General features: G+C 37.9%; 1 protein-coding gene across 2 annotated transcripts in view; it reads right to left on the reverse strand.

Moving 5' to 3' along the window:
• The window catches only part of ephb1 (EPH receptor B1), a 178,940-nt gene extending 173,923 nt beyond the window's left edge, over positions 1-5,017 (reverse strand). For both annotated transcript variants that reach the window (XM_032565870.1, XM_032565869.1), the window contains exon 1: positions 4,739-5,017. In XM_032565870.1, the coding sequence (XP_032421761.1) occupies positions 4,739-4,799 (61 nt within the window). In that variant the 5' untranslated portion in view covers positions 4,800-5,017. The remainder of the gene's footprint in view (positions 1-4,738) is intronic.
• Positions 5,018-20,610: the final 15,593 nt, after the last annotated feature.

A 20,610-nucleotide genomic window follows, 5' to 3' on the forward strand; every position in this document is an offset into this window, starting at 1 on the left:
TGTTTGCACTAGGGTCGTCATAGCTGACTGGCTGGGCTGTCTAAGTGTGTCTTAACACCAAGTAGTTGCTCCACTGTGGGCAAAATAGAGCCCCTATTATGAGATGAAGGCATGTCTGCTGGCCAATTCAACCGTAATAGTTGTAGCACCACACTGGCGACACATGAACACCCACTGTAGTACAAACTGAGAGAAGAATTGAATTTTACTTCAGGTGGTCCCAAGTTAGCAGTATTGCCTATGGCTAAAATACCCTCATGTGAGCACATAACAGGTAATTCTTCACGTCTTTTCAGCTGCATACTGTGTCCAGCCAGAGGACTAGGTTCCAGCTTTATTTTTCATTCGTCACTCTTACATCAGTTTGGAAATGACAGTGCCGTAAAGGAACAGTTTTGCTTTCACATTCCTAGGAGACTCAATGGTTCTCCTTTTTGTTTTGTTTTTCTTACTGTGTCCCCTGTGCAGCTGGTGAACACATACAAGATACACATTGAGAAGCGGAGCTTCTAACTACATCAGCCTCACAAGGCAACTCTACATTTATGCAACCTCGGCTGACACAATGAAATTACAAAAGTGGGAGAAATAAGTGGGGTGCACCGAAGCCTGATTAAACATGCAACACCCATACAAGACAAGAAAACGTACTACCACAAATAACAGATTTTTCACAAATGTAGCTTGTAGCCCAGTTTGATTTTCTGTTCTCACCTTTTGTTTTTCATAGGTGAGAAGAAAGAATAAATATTAAGAGCACTAAATTATTGGTCCAGTTAGATGTGTATGCATGTGATTTAATTTGGGAGAAATACAGAAAACTAACAAGAAACTAGTATACAGAAAACAATTAAATTATTTCTAAACCACAACAGAAATAGCATATAGTAAATTTCATGCATACACATTATTTGATTTCACTCTTCTTTAGGGTAATGAGTCCAGAGTAATGTACTATTAAAAAAAACTAACAATAAAATTAATCTTCTTTTACAAAACTGATACTGTGGATCTTCCACCGATGACTTGATTGAAAATCCGTCATTATCTGTCCTCACTGAACACGCATCAGTCTGAAATAACAAGTTAACAAGTTCCCCGTTAACAAGAACTAGTCCTACATTCAGTTCATGTGCTAAAACTGAATCACTTCACTCCAAATACAGCATGAATTCATTAATGTCCATGTTTTTGTGAAATAAAATTATAATTTAAGCAGTTTATTACATCATATGCTAATTAAAATATTGATTTAGTCTTTGTCCAGTATTTGTGTACCAGCGTAGGCACACTTGTTTACTTTTCTTTAATCTTGATGTTGTTAAAGTACGCTATCTGATGAAATTTTGACTCGCATATAATTAGAAAATATGTGTAATGGTCTTTTGGATATACTACTAATACTACGTTTGAAGAACAAAGATAGAAGTGACAGAATGCAATAAGCTGCAGCTTTATTACTCTACTCGTCTCTGCTATACCTGGAAACCCATACCTACTCACTCCCTGCCTGCAGCCAGCTCCCACGCAGTAACAAAACCAGGGTCAAAAACCCCCTCAAACAAACAGAAAACAAAATGCAGTATAATCTGTCAGTTTTTATGGATAACAAATTGGCCTTCAGAGAGGAAGATTTTGTTTTATTTCAGGACAATAATGGACAGTCCTCTACACCTTCTACAAAATGAATCACAGCTGTCTTTTTTAGTAAACAACTGGTTCCACCATAATAAGTTATAGAATGACAAAAAGAATAATTTCTTCTTGTGCCCATTAATTTTTGTAACTGTTGTTCATAATAATTCTTTCCAGGTTCAGCTTAAATTGTATGTCACATTTTCCATTTTAACAGGGCAACAGTATTCTCCTTTATTTTCCTTTAGAGTTACTTTAATGATAATAGGAGAAGTTCCCCTTTTTCCATGTTCACTATGTCAGAAACAGTGCTGGTAAGTTTAATGTTCTCTACTTAGAGACACTCTTCTGAATTCAAAAGGCACACAGCACTCTAAACAGCTGATATATTGTTATGAGACATAATCCTAACCCTGGTGGGAAGTGTTTTCTTGAGATCATTACTTTGCAAAACAAGAGAAAATGACGGTTTAGAGCAATTCCACCAAGTGGATATTTCAAAAATTACTGATGTAATTTAGTAATGTCAACATTTCAAGACATCCATAGTTCTGAAACAATGGAAAGGTTACATGATATACATCATTATTTCTGCAAAGCAAGTTCAAAACAACAGAACAGGAGGACAAGAATCCCCTTTAGATAATAAGACACCTGATAAATCTATACTACAATATTATTTATTCAGGAAGCTGTAGTGTTCCCCATTGCAGCCTGTGAGGATAAAGCATTACAACTCTGTAATACGTGAACACATCATCCTGTGGGACTGTTTACAAAGCATCGTGGACATTCAAATCCGGCTCATATTAAGTACAGAGAGTGTTTTACATCAAGGAGTAGCCTGACTTAGGCATGTACTGTCAACATATTCCTCCTTTTTTTTTTAAAAAAACTTCCTTTGCCTTTTTTCTGTTTCAGTCTTCTCATTTGTGAAACATGCATACTGTTTTCCTTTGACCTCTTCTCTTCTGCCTCTGTCATCTTTTCATCTCCCTCTGTCCCTGTCTATCTTCCAGCCGCTATGATTAATTCCCCCTTCCCTCAATTCCTCCTCCTCCCCCTCTCTGCACCAACCCATTCTGGGCTGTTAAATGAGCGGGTTTATCTAAGCCTAATTGGTTTAAGGGCAAACAGAAATAAGCAATGACTCTCCGAGCGGAGGAGAATGACTTCTGTTGCTGCTGTCTGAAGACCAATCTATGCAGCACCATGATGGGAAAGAAGAAGCCCAGAGTCGAATGGAAAAACCTAGTGACAAAAACTGGAACTGACTGAATTTTGGTAGGGAAATTAGGACATATGAAAGGTTTTCCACTTTAAAAATGTTTGGAAGCTTATAAGACTTTTTTACCCACCCAACATTTCTACACTTTTACTGCAACAAACTTTTTTGTTAACCAAATTTTAACTCATATGCTTAATTGCCATTAACATATTAAAGCTCTTAAGAATATTGATTTCTCATCATTTGTATTCCAAAGTTGACTGTTCGACTAATATTGTCATTAGCTGTTTATCTGAGTAATGTGACTGAAAATAGAGGTTAAATAAATCAATTATTTCAAGCGTCAATCCATACGGCCGCAGCAGCAAAAATATCCAGACACTTGAAAACACACACGGTTCTATGAATTTTTGTTATCATCATCTGATTTGGATTCATAATGAGATCAATATGAGCCAGGATGGGCCGAGATAATGGGGTCAGAGACTCCACTTTCTCTCTCGCGTATTAGAAAAAAAGAGAGGGGGGGGGAAAACAGCAGCAGCTTGGAGTTCGGATCAGTGAAGATTTTAACCTTCCCGTGGGGCCACCTACTTTCAATTAGCAACCCAAACAAGGAAATCACTTTAATCTTTGATAGGGAGGTAACCCAGGGGCTATCTCCCTATACCCATCTGCTTCATCCTCGTCCTACATCCTATTTAGTAAGCAGTAAAATTTCACTTTTTTTCTCTCGCATTCAGCCTCTCATCTCTGAACTGTTTTCAGTCATTTAACGTTGGATAAACGTCTCAACCTCAAAAAGTATCCCTTCCCAAAGAGGTAGCAATTTGGTCCCCTGCCTTGGTATCTGTAGCTATGTGTTAAAATGCGATGAGCAAAAACAAGAAAGCTGAAGCCAAAATTACAGAGCATATCCCAGAGCTGGGGAGGATCCAGGAGCAAACTAGTGAATGATTAAAGAGAAAACCTGTGTGTGAGGAAACTAATTCTGATCTAACTCATTTATAAGGAAGGTGGATATAAACTAAAGCTAGTGTGTTCCTGTCTGTTTGACACGGGAGGAAACAACATGAAGGAAAAGAGTTCCACAGCCATGATGGAAGGGAGCTGGTTTCATCCACCCAACAGATATCCTGGCTGAGGCCACACAGCCCAGAGTCCTCTCCCATGAGGTAAGCCAGAGGAAATGAAAAACATGTTTGACTGAGGAGATGCTGGCTACTGTACAACTGAAGAAGAAGCTGTAAAGACAAGTGTCTCAGAGTAGGAAAAAACAAAGATGCAAACAGCGAAAAGAACATTTTTACACATGATTTCCCATCAGAACTATATTCAGAGTCCATGGGAGCTTGTCTCAGCATCTGTAGATGCAAGACAATTATACATGGGGGATTTACTTAATAATACATTATCAATTTTCTTTATGAGAAAACGTGTAAGGAATCATTGAGTTCCTCCTGTCTTTCGTGCCACTCTGAGGGAAAAAAAAGTATAATTGTTCTTTGGATAATACGCAAAAGTATAAAAACAGAGACATCACAGCTATGTGGCATTTACTATGCTTACCGTGGCAGTTATGCCTTTATATTATATAGTTAAAATGACACAAACTTAAGTAGTCACATAAACAAGTATCAGCGGCGTTCAGCGCTGCGGGAAAATGCTGTTCCTACATAAAGAGAGAAGAACCAAAGCAATCCGCTGCGACCCACGTGTATGACATCCCTGAACGCCGGGGAGATGCAGGCGCTGCCCAGCAGAAGGACCAGGACGCCTCCACTTCCCACCCTCTCCCTCCAAAGACCATCACAACGCGCCCTGTTTAAAAGCAGCGTTTTCCACATTAATATAAATCCAGAATGGATTATTTACCTTCCATCGCAGAGGACGTGATGACCAGGACGGATAAAAGCGCAAGCAAATCCACTGACATGGCAGAAGGGTTAGTCTCCACAAACCTGTGTCCCCTCCAAAAAAATAATCAAGACGCACGGAGCGCGTCAAGAAAAGAAATCCTTCGCTTTGTCAAAGCGGTACTCCAGCAGACAGCCTCTGTTGTGAGTCACATTTCAAGCCGTAGTAAACAATGTGTGACAATCAGCGCAAGGGGAGAAGCGGAGTATAGGGGCAGAGGGGGGGGGGGGGGGGGGGGGGGGGGTGCAAGGAGATCGGGAGGAGGGGAGGGAGGGGAGGATAGGTTGTTGGGGGGGTCCGAGGAGTGGCTATAGGGGGGGAGACCCGATGTTGCATGCTCACGGACTCATTAGAGCGCCAGAACCAATCAACGACTGGTAGCTGAAACTCACTAACCAATGGCTAAGCCGCCGCTCCGCCTACTTTACATTGTCAAAACACAAAACTTTTCCTTGACCTATTTGAATCGGTCCCCCCGATGCACTACAGGGACATGACGCCCCCACTTGGTGGACAGGCATTACTGCATCTCATGTTAAATCTGCTATTGGGTGGTTTTTCAGTCAGCCGCTTGAGAGTAACTCAGAGTAAAATGCTTAACACTTTATCACCGTAAGTATCTTCTATAGATGCATGCTTAAGATCCTTCACTGCAAATGCTACCCTTATTTCAAATTTATATATTATCTTACCCTTGACAAATTCCTAACCTGGGCAATCAAAATCTCTTATAAAATGACTTATTCATTTAACTTCCCCGTAGTTCACCCAAGTACAGATCTATTTGCATCTCTAATAGCTTTGACAAATTCAGCTTCATCTCCTAATGCTATTTAACAGGCATTGCACATCAGTCCCATCCTCTCACCATAGACCTCTTACCCCCTTTTTTGTGTGTGCGTGTGTTGCAACAGATGGTCTGCACAATGGGTCTTTCCCTGCAGGGACACAGAGGACCAGACTCTGCCTCGACAGAGGAAAAGGCAGTTCCCGCCCTATAGCCCAGAATCATACACCTGTCTTGAGCTAGAAATGTCCCCCCAAGTCCCCAGAGCTGAAGAACTGGAATGGAGTTGTTAATCTTCAGCCTGAATAGGCCTGATTTTACTCCAGGCTACTAATACTTCAATGCTGTCTCTTTGCAGCACACTGGCCTAGATAATTTTCACCTGTTTTTTCTTTTTTTTTTTTTTTTTTTTTTTACAAGTTTAATGAATGGGATAGAACTTTATATTTCGGGTCCATCTTATAAAATTATTAATGGCTGTCCATATAGCAACATATAAAAGTTTTTTTTGTTTGTTTTGTTTTTGCTTTTTTTTTTCTAAGATCTGTACTCAAGATCTGGACTTTGACTGGACCATTAGTAACCTTTAGATCTTTGATTGAAACCATTTAATTATAAGTCTGTTTTAATGTTGTTATCCTGAGTTCAACCAACACCTTAGTCTCAAGACCTTTACTCAAAAAGACTTTCTTCCAGGATTGCCTTATATGACCAACTTTTCTGTCCGTGTTAAGGACATCATCTTCACGGATGATGTTCCTGCCATCGTGTTTCACAAGAGAGTTGGTGCATTCAGAGTCATGGTGAATGCACCAACTCATGGTATAAAATATAGCTCATGCACTCATGGTGCATGAGCTATATTTTATTTTTCTTCCACTCAAAGTGTTTTGGATAGTGATCAAACAATTTTATTTGGTGTCATCTGAATATTTTTTCAGACATTATATCCTCCACCTGTCTTGTGGAAAACTGCAAATGGCACTCTGTATGTTTTTTTTCCAACCATGGCTTTCTTCTGGTGTCTGTCCTACAGATCTCTGCAGTTCATCCAGAGATACAACAGGTACAGATACAGACTGCTTCTCTGACATATGTATATCTAGCCTAATGGTTAGGTGGACAGTCTAAAATGCACCTGAATTTTTCCACTTTCAGATTATTGATTTAATACAAGTTCAATTGTTTTAAATGTTACTTTACAACATAGCCTTGCTTTCCACTTCTCTGCAGCTTGAAGCAAAAAATTTGTAGTTGCAATGTGACAGAGCGTTAATATTTTTGCAAGACACTGTATTTCACTTACATTTAAGGTCTGAAGAATCTAATGATGAAATCATCGCCTCATTACAAAATGCTAAAGCTAAAACCTGAAACACTATTTACCTTTTAAGCCAATCCAAAAGTGGTTTTATTATTTATAACATAAATAATGCAAGCATCTCAGAGCACATCAAGGCTAATACATGCTTCAAGCATAGTTGGAAAATAATAAATGAGTGTTAATTAAAAGTCTTGTAAGTACTCAGTCCTCTAAAACATGTCCCAGCTAACAGGAGCCAAGGGCTTTTCTAGGGATCTGTCAGTCACACTGTATATTAAAATGCAGATGCCAGCCATAGAGAAAGAACTGTTTAAGATTGAATTTAAGCTTTTGGTAGAGAGAAACAAGGTAATGATGAGATGTGGAAGGCCATAAAAACTTTTTTGAAAACATTTTTTTTTTTACAGGGCATCAAGAGATCCTAATTAAGAAATTTAGGTTTGCTTTAATGTTATGCTGCAATGATGTACTCTGGTGCCATCGCTGAAAAGATGTTTACAAAGCAAAGGTTGTAGGGAAAAACCGTCTCTAGATGAAAAACACTAAAATATGTAGAAGACCTCTGCAAAGGAACATATGACATATTCAGAGAAAAAAGTCTTCTGAGCGATTCAAGTTGCCACAATTTTAATTGAGGAATTGAAGGGTTGCATAAAGCACACAACTTATTTAACAAAATAAGTTGCTCACCTTCCCTTGTCATGTAAAAATACATTTTAAAAAATGCCTTCTAAGTAAGGAAAATGTTTGAAAAACACAACATATCAATGATTTGGCCATTTTCCTTCACAATTTCTTTAATAAATCACTTGAGATTTTTATTTCTCTACTCCATTCACAAATGTGTCACTTCATTTTGGATAAAAAGAGGAAATAAACTTTAGAAACCAAAATCTGAAACCCAGTGTGCAACGATTAAATGTGCCCAGTAGCTGTGCCAAATTTTATTTCAATGTGCCAAAAATTTTGCAATAGTCTATTTTAATTTTTGATGTTTGAAATTTGTATTATAAAGACTAGAAATTATTGCGGAAACCTTAACTAAACACTTGGAATTGAGTCTGTTTGGGAAATTATACGTTTGTTTATTATGAATATGAATATTTGTACAGTTAATTTCAACCACCTTTTAACATTTTCTCTTTTTTGTGTCCCTATGTGATTCAACTCATAACCTTACAATGATAGAAATCAAATCTGGTGTATATGAAAGATGACTCCCACATAATAAATGGTTGTTCCAGTTGTGGCAAACTGATGAACTAGGGCAGACACAGGGCTTCAGGAGCACCAGGCGGCAGTTGCTAACCTGGGAAAGCAGTTGATGGGAGCATTTGTCATTTTTAATGGTGTGGTGAGGAGTGGCACAAAAGTGAGGCATAGCATGGCACAGCACAGCATGGCCCCTGGTGCTGGCTGCTTCGTTGGCCTCTTATAGCCTTGCAGTCTTATTTTTCACCCACCGGCCTCCACAGGCCATCTCCACATAGGCCTGTTGAGGAAGACTGTCCCTATTTGCTGTCCCCACCCAGGGGAAAAGAAAGGAAGGAAGGAAGAGCAGAGGGGAGCATGAAACAATAATGCTTCTGCCGTGACACATCCTCCATCACAATACACACAGACAAACAACCACATGATAGCACACCCATTTGCAGTCGTTCACCTACACAGCCATTGGAAAATGATCCAAACAAAGCCTCAGAAGCACTTTCCTACTTCAGCTCAAGAGCCTCCACCTAATACCAACACTGAGCCCAAACACATCGCAGAGAGCCTCTTGTTCTTACTCTGGCCTAATTTCCCGTCTGTGTAGTTAAGCACTGCAAGAGCAACATTCCCCTTCTATTTTCATTCCTCTCTTGCAGAACCAAATTCACAGCATAATCAACTGGTGGCCTCACTAGCTTGAGCTATGTATAAGTTGAGTATGGCTAAATGTGTTTTATGCACTATAGTTTGTAAGGTGACCCTAAATTCATTGCACCCCAGTAAACACCCAACCTACATCTCTTTGACTGGTATACCTTAACCCAGTGGTTCCCAAAGATTTCCTGCTGGGGGGATGGTGTGATCAGGCTGAAGTGCAGTGTTAGTTTTCTTCAAACAATGGTTATCTGCTGTGTTCCTTGGTCTTCATGATCTCTATGTTTGCTAATCCATGTTCACAAGCCTCTGACCCCTTTTACAGAAGAGCTGCTTTCATATTGTAATTAAATTACACACAATGACTTTATTTAAAAAAGATGTCCTTTCTGAAGACAATTATAAAGAAGCAGAAGACCCTAGCATTTTCACATTTTTTGGTTAGAAAATATATAATTAAATGACATTTATCATTTTCCACCCACTTCACAGTTATGTACTACTTTGTGTTAGCCATTCAAATAAAATTTTGTTTAAAGGCACTCACAATTGTGGTTGCATGGTTGTGGTTGCAATTGAATATTTGAGTGCATAGTCTGTGCAGAATATAGACACAGACTGAATACACATTGGAAGATTGTTGTCCAAATGAAAGGTCAAGACTCATCATTGAGTCCCAGACATAGTCTGACTTTTTGGGTCACAGCTCAAAAGAAGTATTGGAAAATAGGGTCATCACAGGGAGTCAGGGAAGGCTGGTTAGGTTGCTTAAAATGCATTTTACAAGATGGGCATGGCAAAGGCCATGTCTCTTTGGGGTTATGTAGAAATAAATGCAAAAAAATTTTAATGCAGCAGACCAATAATGTGCATAGAATGTTTATACCTGCTTGCCACTTACAGCCAGACTTGAATAAAAAAGAAAAAAAAAAGAAACAGGTCAGTGGTTTGCTTGTGAACGGCCACGGAAGAAACAAGATGCTGTTTCTGAACCTTAAGAGTAGAATTGTTCTCCAGAATGACAGTGGGTCAGACAGGGGGGACTTTGCAGGAGCTAAATAAAGCTCTTTCATTAATCTGCCTCTGATGTCAGAACTGATGGGACCTGCACCTTGCCATCAGCACATAGTCACTTCAGTAACATTAAATGCACTTCTCTGAGACAGAGCTAAACACAGAAAGACTCAAAAAACATAAAAGCAGCAGCAGAAAATGGGGCAAAACACCTTCATATGTATACAAGGAGAGGGCATGTTTCTGTTGGGTTTAGAATGAAAGACACACAAAGTATTACACTTCATTTGCTCATGCAGAGACATGCCACAACAGTCTTAATTGCCATGAATCACAGTTTGACAGATTAGAGTTTTTGTACACATTCTCACTATTTGAGATCAATTTGTTTTGTTACCATTAATCTAAGCCACACAATAAAGAGATTTTGCTCAGCATGAAAAGAGTAGGAGTACCATGATGATCATTAAGTGTTTGTGTGCATAAGAGAGAAAAAAAAGTCATTGTGGGATTATGAGTTCATGCATACTGAAGAGGCTATCTCCCTAGTTGTGTGGGAGCAAATACACATATGAACAAGATCAAATGTGCATGTGTGGAGTGGCTCATTCTGTATAGAGCGAACCTTTAGTGACTCCATTATCAGTTTGCAAACTATTTTGTAAAGATTGCAAATTCAGAGGATAACTCTGGAAGCCCACAAAACAGCACAAGGACATCCTTCAAAACATTTCACAAAGCCCACAACAAGCCATTAATTGTTTTTTCTTTTCTGATGACCATAAGCATGCATTCATTTGCACATGATTAGGAATCTAATCATAGAAAAGGTTAATAGAGTTCTATGGGTTTTTTTCTAGCGACATTTAAGAAAACTTTCCATTAACCGTGTTTTCTCCTGCTTCTGTTGTGTTGTGCATTTATTCACCAACTTTCTTTACAATAGTTGGCTTGACAAAAATAACTTTAAATTATTTTTTAAAGTGTGAAAGAAGTTATCATGGAGTTGTCAACCAATAGAGCCTCACAGGGATTTCTCACTGTAAAAGTATCATTTAGAAAATGTGCGTTTTAATGAGGAAAAACAAACCTGACTGACAGCTCATCACTTTATGTCAGCTTCCAATGCCAGACCATCCCATATGGTTTTGTTGTGTTGTTTGTTTCCTAGGGACACTATTAAAATGCAGCCCCCCGTCTCCTCTGACCTGTCTTTTTCTCTTCTCTCTGGCCTGTGACAGATAGCTGAGTGCAATCTATCAACTTCAGTCTGCCACAGTCAGGGCCGGAGCTTTGTAAAGCCGCGTATGGACAGAACGTGCACACAAGAGTGCTCACCTCTTAGACTGTCACACTAAATGGGATAAACATCTGGTGGAGGAGGGAAAGAAAAAAAAAGAATAAGGTGGAATCAATCTGCCCTCTGTCCGCCATACACTGATCCCCTGTCACAGGTTGACCTCTGCAACAAATTAAACTCCTGTGCTGCATTTGAATACAAAAACTGCAGCGCTTGACTCTGGTTTAACACAGTGGATGAGGGGAATAGACTCCTTGTAATGCTCAGCTGTTACTTAATGATCACTTCTAAGTCTAAACAAGTAGTGCAAAAGATAAGAATGTATATATGTATGTATGTATGTATGTATGTACGTACGTACTGTACATACATATGCAATTAATTAGAATATGGATCCCACTGTGGTTAGGTATTCAAAAAATTTTTCTGTTGGTCTGATGATATATTTTAAGCTTATGTGACATCTGGCAAGACCTTGTAGCAAGGTTAGCATTGTAGGTTAGCTAGTATGCTAACCTACAAGTTAGCATGTTAGCTAACATGGAATAGACTATTAAGTCTTTATGACTTCATATAGTCTATGTCTCCATAGACATAGTTCGGTGTTACAAAATATTGCTATTAGGTTTTCTGTTTGTTACTTTACAAACAGAGCAATACACACTGTAAGAAGTTCTTGAAACAACCATTTATCTTAGCTTGAACATAACTCAATCAAAAAACTCCAACCCATATAAGGTCAACTATAAATTGGCAGACATTGTATTTTTTATGATTTTATATTTGCTGCCAATAATTGCAGACATATGGTGCTTTATTTGCCTGTTCTCCTTATCGGTATTGTGAATATTCAGTAACTGTTAGGACTCTAGATTGGATCTAAAATTCCTACTACAACCCATTTACTTTGGAAAGCATAGAATATAGATTTTTTTTGTGCCTGCTGTTGTGGTGTGACTCTTGTGGACTCATTTATTTCATCTTCAGCGACTCTAAATTGAGGCTCTATTTGTTTCACTTTGAGATTTTCTATATCTGCTCTGCCAACATGTTGTCACATTACTTGATTTCATTTTTACGTTTACGTTGTTGCAACCATGCTTTTCCTACTCAGCCAGTTTGTAAATTTGTCCTGCATAAATCTTAAATCCTCTACAAGTCATGGTTAAGCTTCAAGGATACTCCCAAGCAAGCAAAGAAACATGCACTTACACAAGTTTGGTGGTGCAAGGTATGATTATGCAAAGTAAATCAGAGTAGAACAAAAGGACTTAAAAAGATACAAAAGCCATCAATAAATGTCATACCAGTAGTACCCAAAGCTTTTAGTTTGGACAGCTGAAATTTTAAATTATTCTTTGCTGTGAGCCAAAAGTGCCTTGGATATTTATTATTTGGATAATGACCTCATTTAGCATTTACACACACCTACACGACAGTCATGCAGTCAACTATTCAATAGTAAACAAACAATAGACTTAACACACTGACCTTTTCATATTAACACTGACCTTTGAAAGCAATCTTTTCTCCCAGCATGCAACGTCAAATCAATAATGGTTGCTGCCAGGTGATGCTTGGAACGTAATCGGCCTGCAGTGAGCTTAGAGACAGGGAACGCTCTTCTATATATACGCTGTATAAGTCCATGTCTAATCCTAAATGTCAAAACTGTGTGCTGCATATATATATATATATATATATATATATATATATATATATATATATATATATATATATACATACATACAGTACATAAGCTAAATTAGCAAAAAAACAACAAAAAAAACAAAAACAAACATACATATTTTGCACTAATCCTCCTTTTTTTCTGTATGTTTTCTTTTCCCATTTCCCCCTCTCAAATTCAGCTATGACTCTTCCTGCATGAAAGTAGGCCACTCAGCCAACACTGTTCGATTTCCTGATTCAATCAGGAGCAGATCCCATTATCACAGTTTTAGTCAATGACTTCATTTAGATTAAACTTCCTCAGGTTTTTGGCTCAACAAGGCCTTGATAGATGCTCTGTCAAATTTTGTACGTTGTGTGTGTGTGTGTGTAGGGGGGTGTTAGCATTTCACAACTTGCAAGGCCAATTTTTCCAACAAATACTACATTGAGAGGACGCACTGCTCCTTATGGGGCCCAAAACCCATGCCCCTTAAGTAGAAGTGCTTTTTTTGTTTCAGGAGCTAGGTTTGGAACTAAGGTGGACTAGGCATGAACTGGTAAGGGTTAGGTTTAGGGTAAGTAATCTGATTGGTAGATTTGCTTGCAGTGTTTTGTTCATTTGTTTTTATGTTAAGTAAAAATAAAATTTCAAAAACATTAGTGTTGTCAATTGATAATTTTTTAAAACCAGATTATCCACACTCTGGTGCTCTGATTAATTGCTATGGTTTCCTTAGAAAGCTTGGAATATAAATATACACGCAGTTGTGCAAGCCTGCCACACTCAACCAAATAAAATGCAAGCAATAATCAGATTTTTCTTTGTAGCAGAAAGCAGGTAATGTAGACCAACATTACTCAACAACAACGAAGGGAAACCTACTGCACTAAAAATACTTACAAGTAATAGCAAACTTATTCAGGAGACAGAGCTAAGACATAGTTTCTTTCCTTGTTCTTGTGTGTCCCCCTTTCTGATGCCACCCTGGGCAACTGCCCGCATACCCTATATCAAAAACTGCCACTGTATGCCATCCATTTCCTTACACTTATCTGGGGTCATGCCTTCGGGATAGCAGCCAAGGTAGAGAGGCCCAGATTTCCCTCTCTCCAGCCACTTGGGCAAGATCCTCTGGGGGAAATCCCAAGGCGTCTCCAGGCCAGCTGGGAAAAACATAAACCCTCTAGCATGTTTTAGGTCTTCCTCTTGATGTCCAGGAGGCATCCTGTCATAACGTTCACTGTATCGTTTTCTAAAAATATTTTATTGTCAACTTGAGATACTCAGTTTTCTAGGTTTTTATAGTCAGGAAGGCTTAAGGGAAGTAATTTAGTTTTAAACGTTTATTTAGGGGAATGAATGGACTCTCTCCATGCATTTCCTATGGAACTTGTGCAATGAGGAAACAGTCGTTGTCCTTATCCAGCCGAGTGACCACCGTTATTCCTGCATGAAAAATTTAGAGCTACTACACATATATGCGAACACGCAAGCGCAATACAATAAAGTTAAACATTTTCATCTTTTGTTATGGTTTGATAAATCTGTGTTATGTAATAGTAACGCATTACAATGTTCAGATTAATCACATGTGATAAGGCTTTAATACTGACAGCCCAAATTAAAATATTATCCCAAAGTAAGAATTTTAGCTCTTGTACCGGAACAAATATTTAACATTTAGCAATTATAAGGCTCCTCATATATGGAAGCACTGAATGAAAGGGATATGTCATGCAAAACATTAATATTTCCCAAGTTAAGCTATGAGGCATTTGGGTGCCAAAAGAGCTGGCTCTCCTTTGGGAGCTAAGTCACAAGACTCAGCTCTCTGAAAAGAACTGAACTCATCACTATTGACCCCCACTAGCAGGCAAGGCGGGTGAAGTGTTTGGCCCAAGGACACAACAATAGAGTCGGGAGCAGGAAACAAAACCTCAACCCACCAATTGCAGGACAAACACCTACCACTCTTACTCCCATTGTCCCTATATTTAACTTCCCTTAGACACTTGTATCTTGACCACACCTTTTTTGTACAATTCTTGTTTAGTTTTGTCAGAATACTTGACCATTCTTTCATTCAAATGGTAGAGTTTACTTTAATTAGTTTCCTGCTGCACACCCAGTGTTTAAGCATAGTCTATACATTTCAATAAGTCTGACTTCAGACTTATTGACCCTTATTGACTTCAGGGTTTTGAAGCAAATCAGATTTTCTATTCCAAAACCAGTTTTTATTTATGTTTAGTGTCATTTTCCCATGTGTCCACGTTATAAGCCACCAGGACACCCAGCAAAAGCAGCAATATACAGTGAAATCCTGAAGGACAGGAGAGAACTTTGAATTTGAAGGATATTTATTTTACAGCAAGACAATGATCGCTTGCATACACCTAAAGATACATAGAAATTGTTTAAAGACTACAAGGTGGATGGCCTGGAGTGGCTGATGAGTCAAAGCCAAACCTCAATCTCAATTTTTTGGCAGAACTTGAAAAGGGCAGTTCATAGCCGATTCCCACACAACCTGACAGAGCTTGAACAGTTGTGCAAGGAAGAATGAAGTAAAAGGTTGTAAATACTAAATTCTGATATGAAGTGGGGGAATATTTATACAGTCACTTATTTTATGTTAGATACTGTATTTAATTGTCATTATTTTGTAGAAATCAGTTTTTACCTTGACATGACACAGGTTTGTAACCTTTTTTGTCTGGAGAATGCACATTTTATTAATCACTATTTCCTTGTAAATGTAATTAAAAGTTAAAACATCCAAGGGACTAAAAATATTTTTAATTTATTGACACTGTAAAAACTAATCAGAAGCCTAAATATAGTATTTTATTCATAATGACTGATGATGAATATTTAAAAAATCATCAGCAATATATATGAATATATTTCAATCTGGAGAGACTCAGACGGACATAAGAAGACAATTAGAAGAGTTTATTGACAAACAGAATTTAAAGTCTTTGGCGCTCGAGCCCCGGCTGGGGATAACGGTTATCGCAGCGTTAGCGATAGGCTTCAGATGAGCATTCCCGATGCTGTTAGGAACATCATCCCCCAGGGCCCGGCACTGGTGGTGGAGGTTGAAGAAGGGTGCGGGCCTCAGGACCGGGCGAATGGAGGAGAAGGGGTGGTGGTGGGTTGAGCTCGGCTGGAGAGCGAAGGACACCATGAATGAAGGTCCTTATCAGCTGGGACTTGGTCGATGATTGGACGTGACGTGGCTTGGCCGGCATTGATAGGTCGACGATTGTGGGCAGGTCGCTTCAATTAACGGGTCCCGGTGGGGATAAAAGAGTCTTCCAGTTTGAATTTGCGCCTAGGCTTCATTTGAATATTTATTTTTGACATATGTAAATGTTTTTGTTTTTTTTCCCCCCCCAATACATATAAGCAAATAACTGTAGATAATACTTAATAAGACTTGAAACAAAAAGTTACATTTTGCCTTGCTTTTTTTGTAGCTATGTCTGATTGTCCCATGAGGGTAGACTCAGTTTATTTCTCCTTTTTCTGTAATTGGTTGCGTTGTTTTTGTTTGGGCTACTTCCCAGGTCAGACCTGCTTCAGGCACTTAAAAGACTTAATCCCCAGAAGTGTTAGGACTCAACTTATTTCTTGGCTTTATCCATGTGTGACAATATCACTGCTGTGTTATATTTGTTGTGACAGCTGGGCTTGCAGTGGCTTGTAATTTAGCTGCCTACACTTCTCCCGGGTTTCTATTAGGATAAGGACACAGCAGTGATAAGGACAAACTATATGTGAATTTTTCAGAGGACATCATCAAAAAAAAAATTAAATTGAATATTTACAGTTGTTTAACAATACAATTACTCATACAACTTCTGTATGATAATTGTGTAATTCTTCTCTATAATAGATAATAGCAGGACTTCACCGTAACTCAGGTAGCTCAAGGATATAAGATAGTAACAGCAATTATCATCAAAGCAGATGTTTAATTCCCATGTCAACTGCATTTTTGAAGAGTCAGTAAGGACTGTTACAAGTCTGGAGAGAATTATGTTAATAGAACGTTGTTAAATATGTCTATGTATCTTTTGTTTCCTTTTGATGGACAAGAGAATGACAGTCAATGAAACAGGGACATATCCCAGAACTTATCCTGTAGCCTGATGTTACTCTTACTGCATTATTGAGCCTTACAATGATGCCACAGTGCCACCTGGTTATCAAGACTTGATACTGCAGTTTGATGGGAGAATGCAGGCTATTGGCTGGATAGAGCTGATAAATAAACTGGGTATAAATTAAAAAAAAAATAAATTAGATTTTCTGAGAATGTAAGATATGTATTTTATATTTCAGATACCCAAGAAGATGTGTTTGACAAAAGAGCAAAGAATTGAAATTATACTGATGGCTGGATCGGGAAGCAGTCGCATGGTTGCATGAAACTTTAACAGAAAACGTGGAGTGAGGATCACACACGACACTGTGGCGAAACTTATTTGCAAGTTTCAGAAAACTGAAAATGATGCAAATCAACTACAAAGTGGCCCAAGATGTGCAACGATTACACAGAGTCTCACAAAAATAAAAACTGTTGTCCAATATAAAATGTTTATTTTTTCTGTGTATGCAAACTTATGGCCCACCCTGTAGATTCTGCATTCATAAAAAAATCTAACTTTTAGTGAACACAGTTGCTCAACTTATGTCTAAATTACTGTAGAAGTGGTCAATTCCCAAAACAACTGGGAAAATGCTCTCGCTATCTATTCTTAAAACCTACAAGACACCCTTTATTCATAAGGCTGAAGTTGTAATTTTACTCAGGTAAGGGTATCAATACAGTATATTCTTACTCCAGTAATGTAACAAACTGTTATAAAAATACTCAAGAGTAAAAAAAATAAATAAATGGTAAAAAGACTACTATTGAGCAACCCACCATAATATCAGATTCAATACTTATAAATGATGTCATCAGACAGACCAAACAAAAATAAGGTTTGGTGCAGATTCCCATATTTTTAAAGATTAAAATAAAAGAGTTAAGGGAACTCCTGAAGACAATTGATTGTGGCGGATTTTATTTACAGCTACCACAGTAAAAGTAACCCCTCTTTTTGTGCTTTTCTTTCTCTCTTTTGTATGTCTAGATGAGATAGGTGGAGTCCAGAGAGTTTCTTCAACCTACTAATGAAAAACAGCTTTATCTGATTCAGTTTTAACCAAATAAACATTTGTTTTGTGGGTACTTTAATCTCAGTCCAAACTCTGAGATTTAAAAAACAAAGAGACTTTGTGAATAAATACTTTTTGGGATTTATCTTGGGTTTAATATTATGGACATATATGGACATATATATTTATTTTCCAAATTATAAATGTGTATATGGGAATTCAGTCATCTACGGTTCACGGTTTACATAATAAATCTTATGGAGTGACAGCTATATGTAAAAAAAAATATTAAATGTGCCTTTTTTCAGATATCTCTCTAGTTTCAAGTTGAAACTTGATGCTTTTTATTCTTGAAATCTTATTTTAAATCATCCACTTCATTACCAGGTAATGCTGAGCTTTTTGCTGAGTTCAGCATGGCTTAAAATCTGTCCCAGAAGACACATCAAAGTCATTTCACTGTCATCCATCCAAATCCCACATGCATTTCAACGGACAAAGCACACTTGTTTAAGCACAAAATGTTATGTTCTCACTCTCAAAGTCATATTATTGTTGTACAGAAAGATGACTTCACCCACCATCAATCTGTTAACTATGGATTATATGCAGGATTAAAATTCCAGAGCAGTTAGCTGCCTTCTGAGAATAATCAAAGTGCATATAGCCGCTCATTACCTTCAGGAATACACGCTCTGTCATAGCTGCACAATTAACTTCAAAATATCACTCGGCAAGTGGGATTTACTCTGCACAACCTATTTTTAAAGTTAAAGAACACTGAAAATACAGCTCTATTCAACTTGTTTGCCTGATTCTATTCTTTTACTACCGCAAAAGATTTGTTTAGAGAAGCAACCACATGATTTGCTCTAACTTATGAAAACCTTTAATTTAAGCAAAACATTGTGTAAAACATACTGAATACAGTAATTAAATTCAAAATACACCTGTGAGTTACTCCTATGATGAAAAGAATATCACTGAGTGGCAAAAAGCAACAAAATTCTACATTTCAATTGCAATTTCATAAAACATTTTGCATATTTTTGTTTGGAGAGTTCTGACTGCTTTATGCAAAATCAGTACTCTCTGATAAAAAAAAAAAAAAAGCTTCTCCTAAGTACTACTCAGCGTTGTGCAACTGGTAAAAGCAAAGAAATCTTAACATAAACATTTTATTTTTGTAAATCATACTAATGGCAGTTTTGAAGCTGCATTTCTAATCTTCTGAATGTTCATGTAAGCTGTGTTGGAGCCACAATCAGAAATTGGCCAGAATCTGATTTCATGATAAACAAGACAGGTGGCCTTTACAAGATTTCTGATTGAGAAGTCAAAAGAGTAACCAATGTATTGTCTAGCTTGCAAAGAGCACTTGTGGAAAGCTTCAGAAAGTCCTGGAAAAAGTAATTACGACTTTTCTGATTAGAACATTAACTGCAATTACACAACTACAATATCCACTATGCACACTCATTGTGCAGTTCTTCACTGCCAAAGAAAAAGCAGATTGTTGAATGTGGTTTAGTCATTAGTAGCCAGAGCTTAACTGCACACATCCTGTATTTGTAGGATGAATGGTTCTGCACAACACCACAAAAACTCCAAAGTTCACAGTTGGGAACAATATGGTGTGAGCTGTTCTACTTCGTTTAAGGAAGGATGAAGAGGAAGTGAACTGGGGTGAAACTGGAACTAGGTTACATTTACACATTTGATTTTGACCAAAAGAGAAAAAACAGAAAAAACAAATATCCTTTCATATAGAACCATTGTTTGCAATGCTCAATAAACATGACATCGCCTGTAGGGTTGACCAAATGGAGGTCACAATTTGTCCCAAAGTATGCACCCCTTATCTGGAGGAACTGAACGTCCCTCAATAATGCCAGGGTTCATCATTGCTAATATAACACACATTACTTATATGGATATTAAAATGACTAATTATGAGTTAGTTAATAAAATCAGATCGGAAAAATTCCTGGTTCGACTGCTGGAGGGAGTGGTAATTTATAAAAACACACAGACAACCAAATAGTGCAAAATTAGTGAAATGTATTAAATTATATTTACAACATATACAGACAAGTTCTTCAAATACTCCATGAAATCCCCGAGATGTTTTTTTTTCCTTTATCCAAGTCAATATGTAACAGGTTCAGCTCCTTGATGGAGGTGAGAGGAATGATGGGAAAGGATCCAGTTCAGTTTGGTTCAGTCCAGAGTGAGGATGAAAGTGTGGCTGTGGGCTTGAATGCCTCCTACCAGATTGGAAGGAGTTGACAGGATGCAACATTTCTCTTGATTCGATGTATGGTTTAGCTCACCAGTCTGGTCCACTTGGCAACAGACAATCAGATTCCAGGATCTGGAACTGGATCTGAAACAGGATCTGGAACTGGATGCAGCAGCTGTCTATTAAGACGCTGACATACGGCTTGTCATGTGACACCACGCGAGAACAGACACACAATTGTGTTTGTTCTTGTTTGGTTTATTTTTGTGCTTAAAAGAAATTAAGTAAATGAGGATTTTATTTTAAATATATCTTTAAATTAATAAAATAAATAAAAGTGAATCTAATCGAAATGGAAAAAAATTACCATGGTTACACTAAGGTGTTACCGTCATAGCCAATTCAAGGAAAATAATAAGTAAATCTTGTCAAATGTTGTCAGTGGGGAAGCAT

This window comes from Xiphophorus hellerii, chromosome 6 (genome assembly GCF_003331165.1).
Source record: "Xiphophorus hellerii strain 12219 chromosome 6, Xiphophorus_hellerii-4.1, whole genome shotgun sequence".
In the NCBI taxonomy this organism is placed as follows: domain Eukaryota; kingdom Metazoa; phylum Chordata; class Actinopteri; order Cyprinodontiformes; family Poeciliidae; genus Xiphophorus; species Xiphophorus hellerii.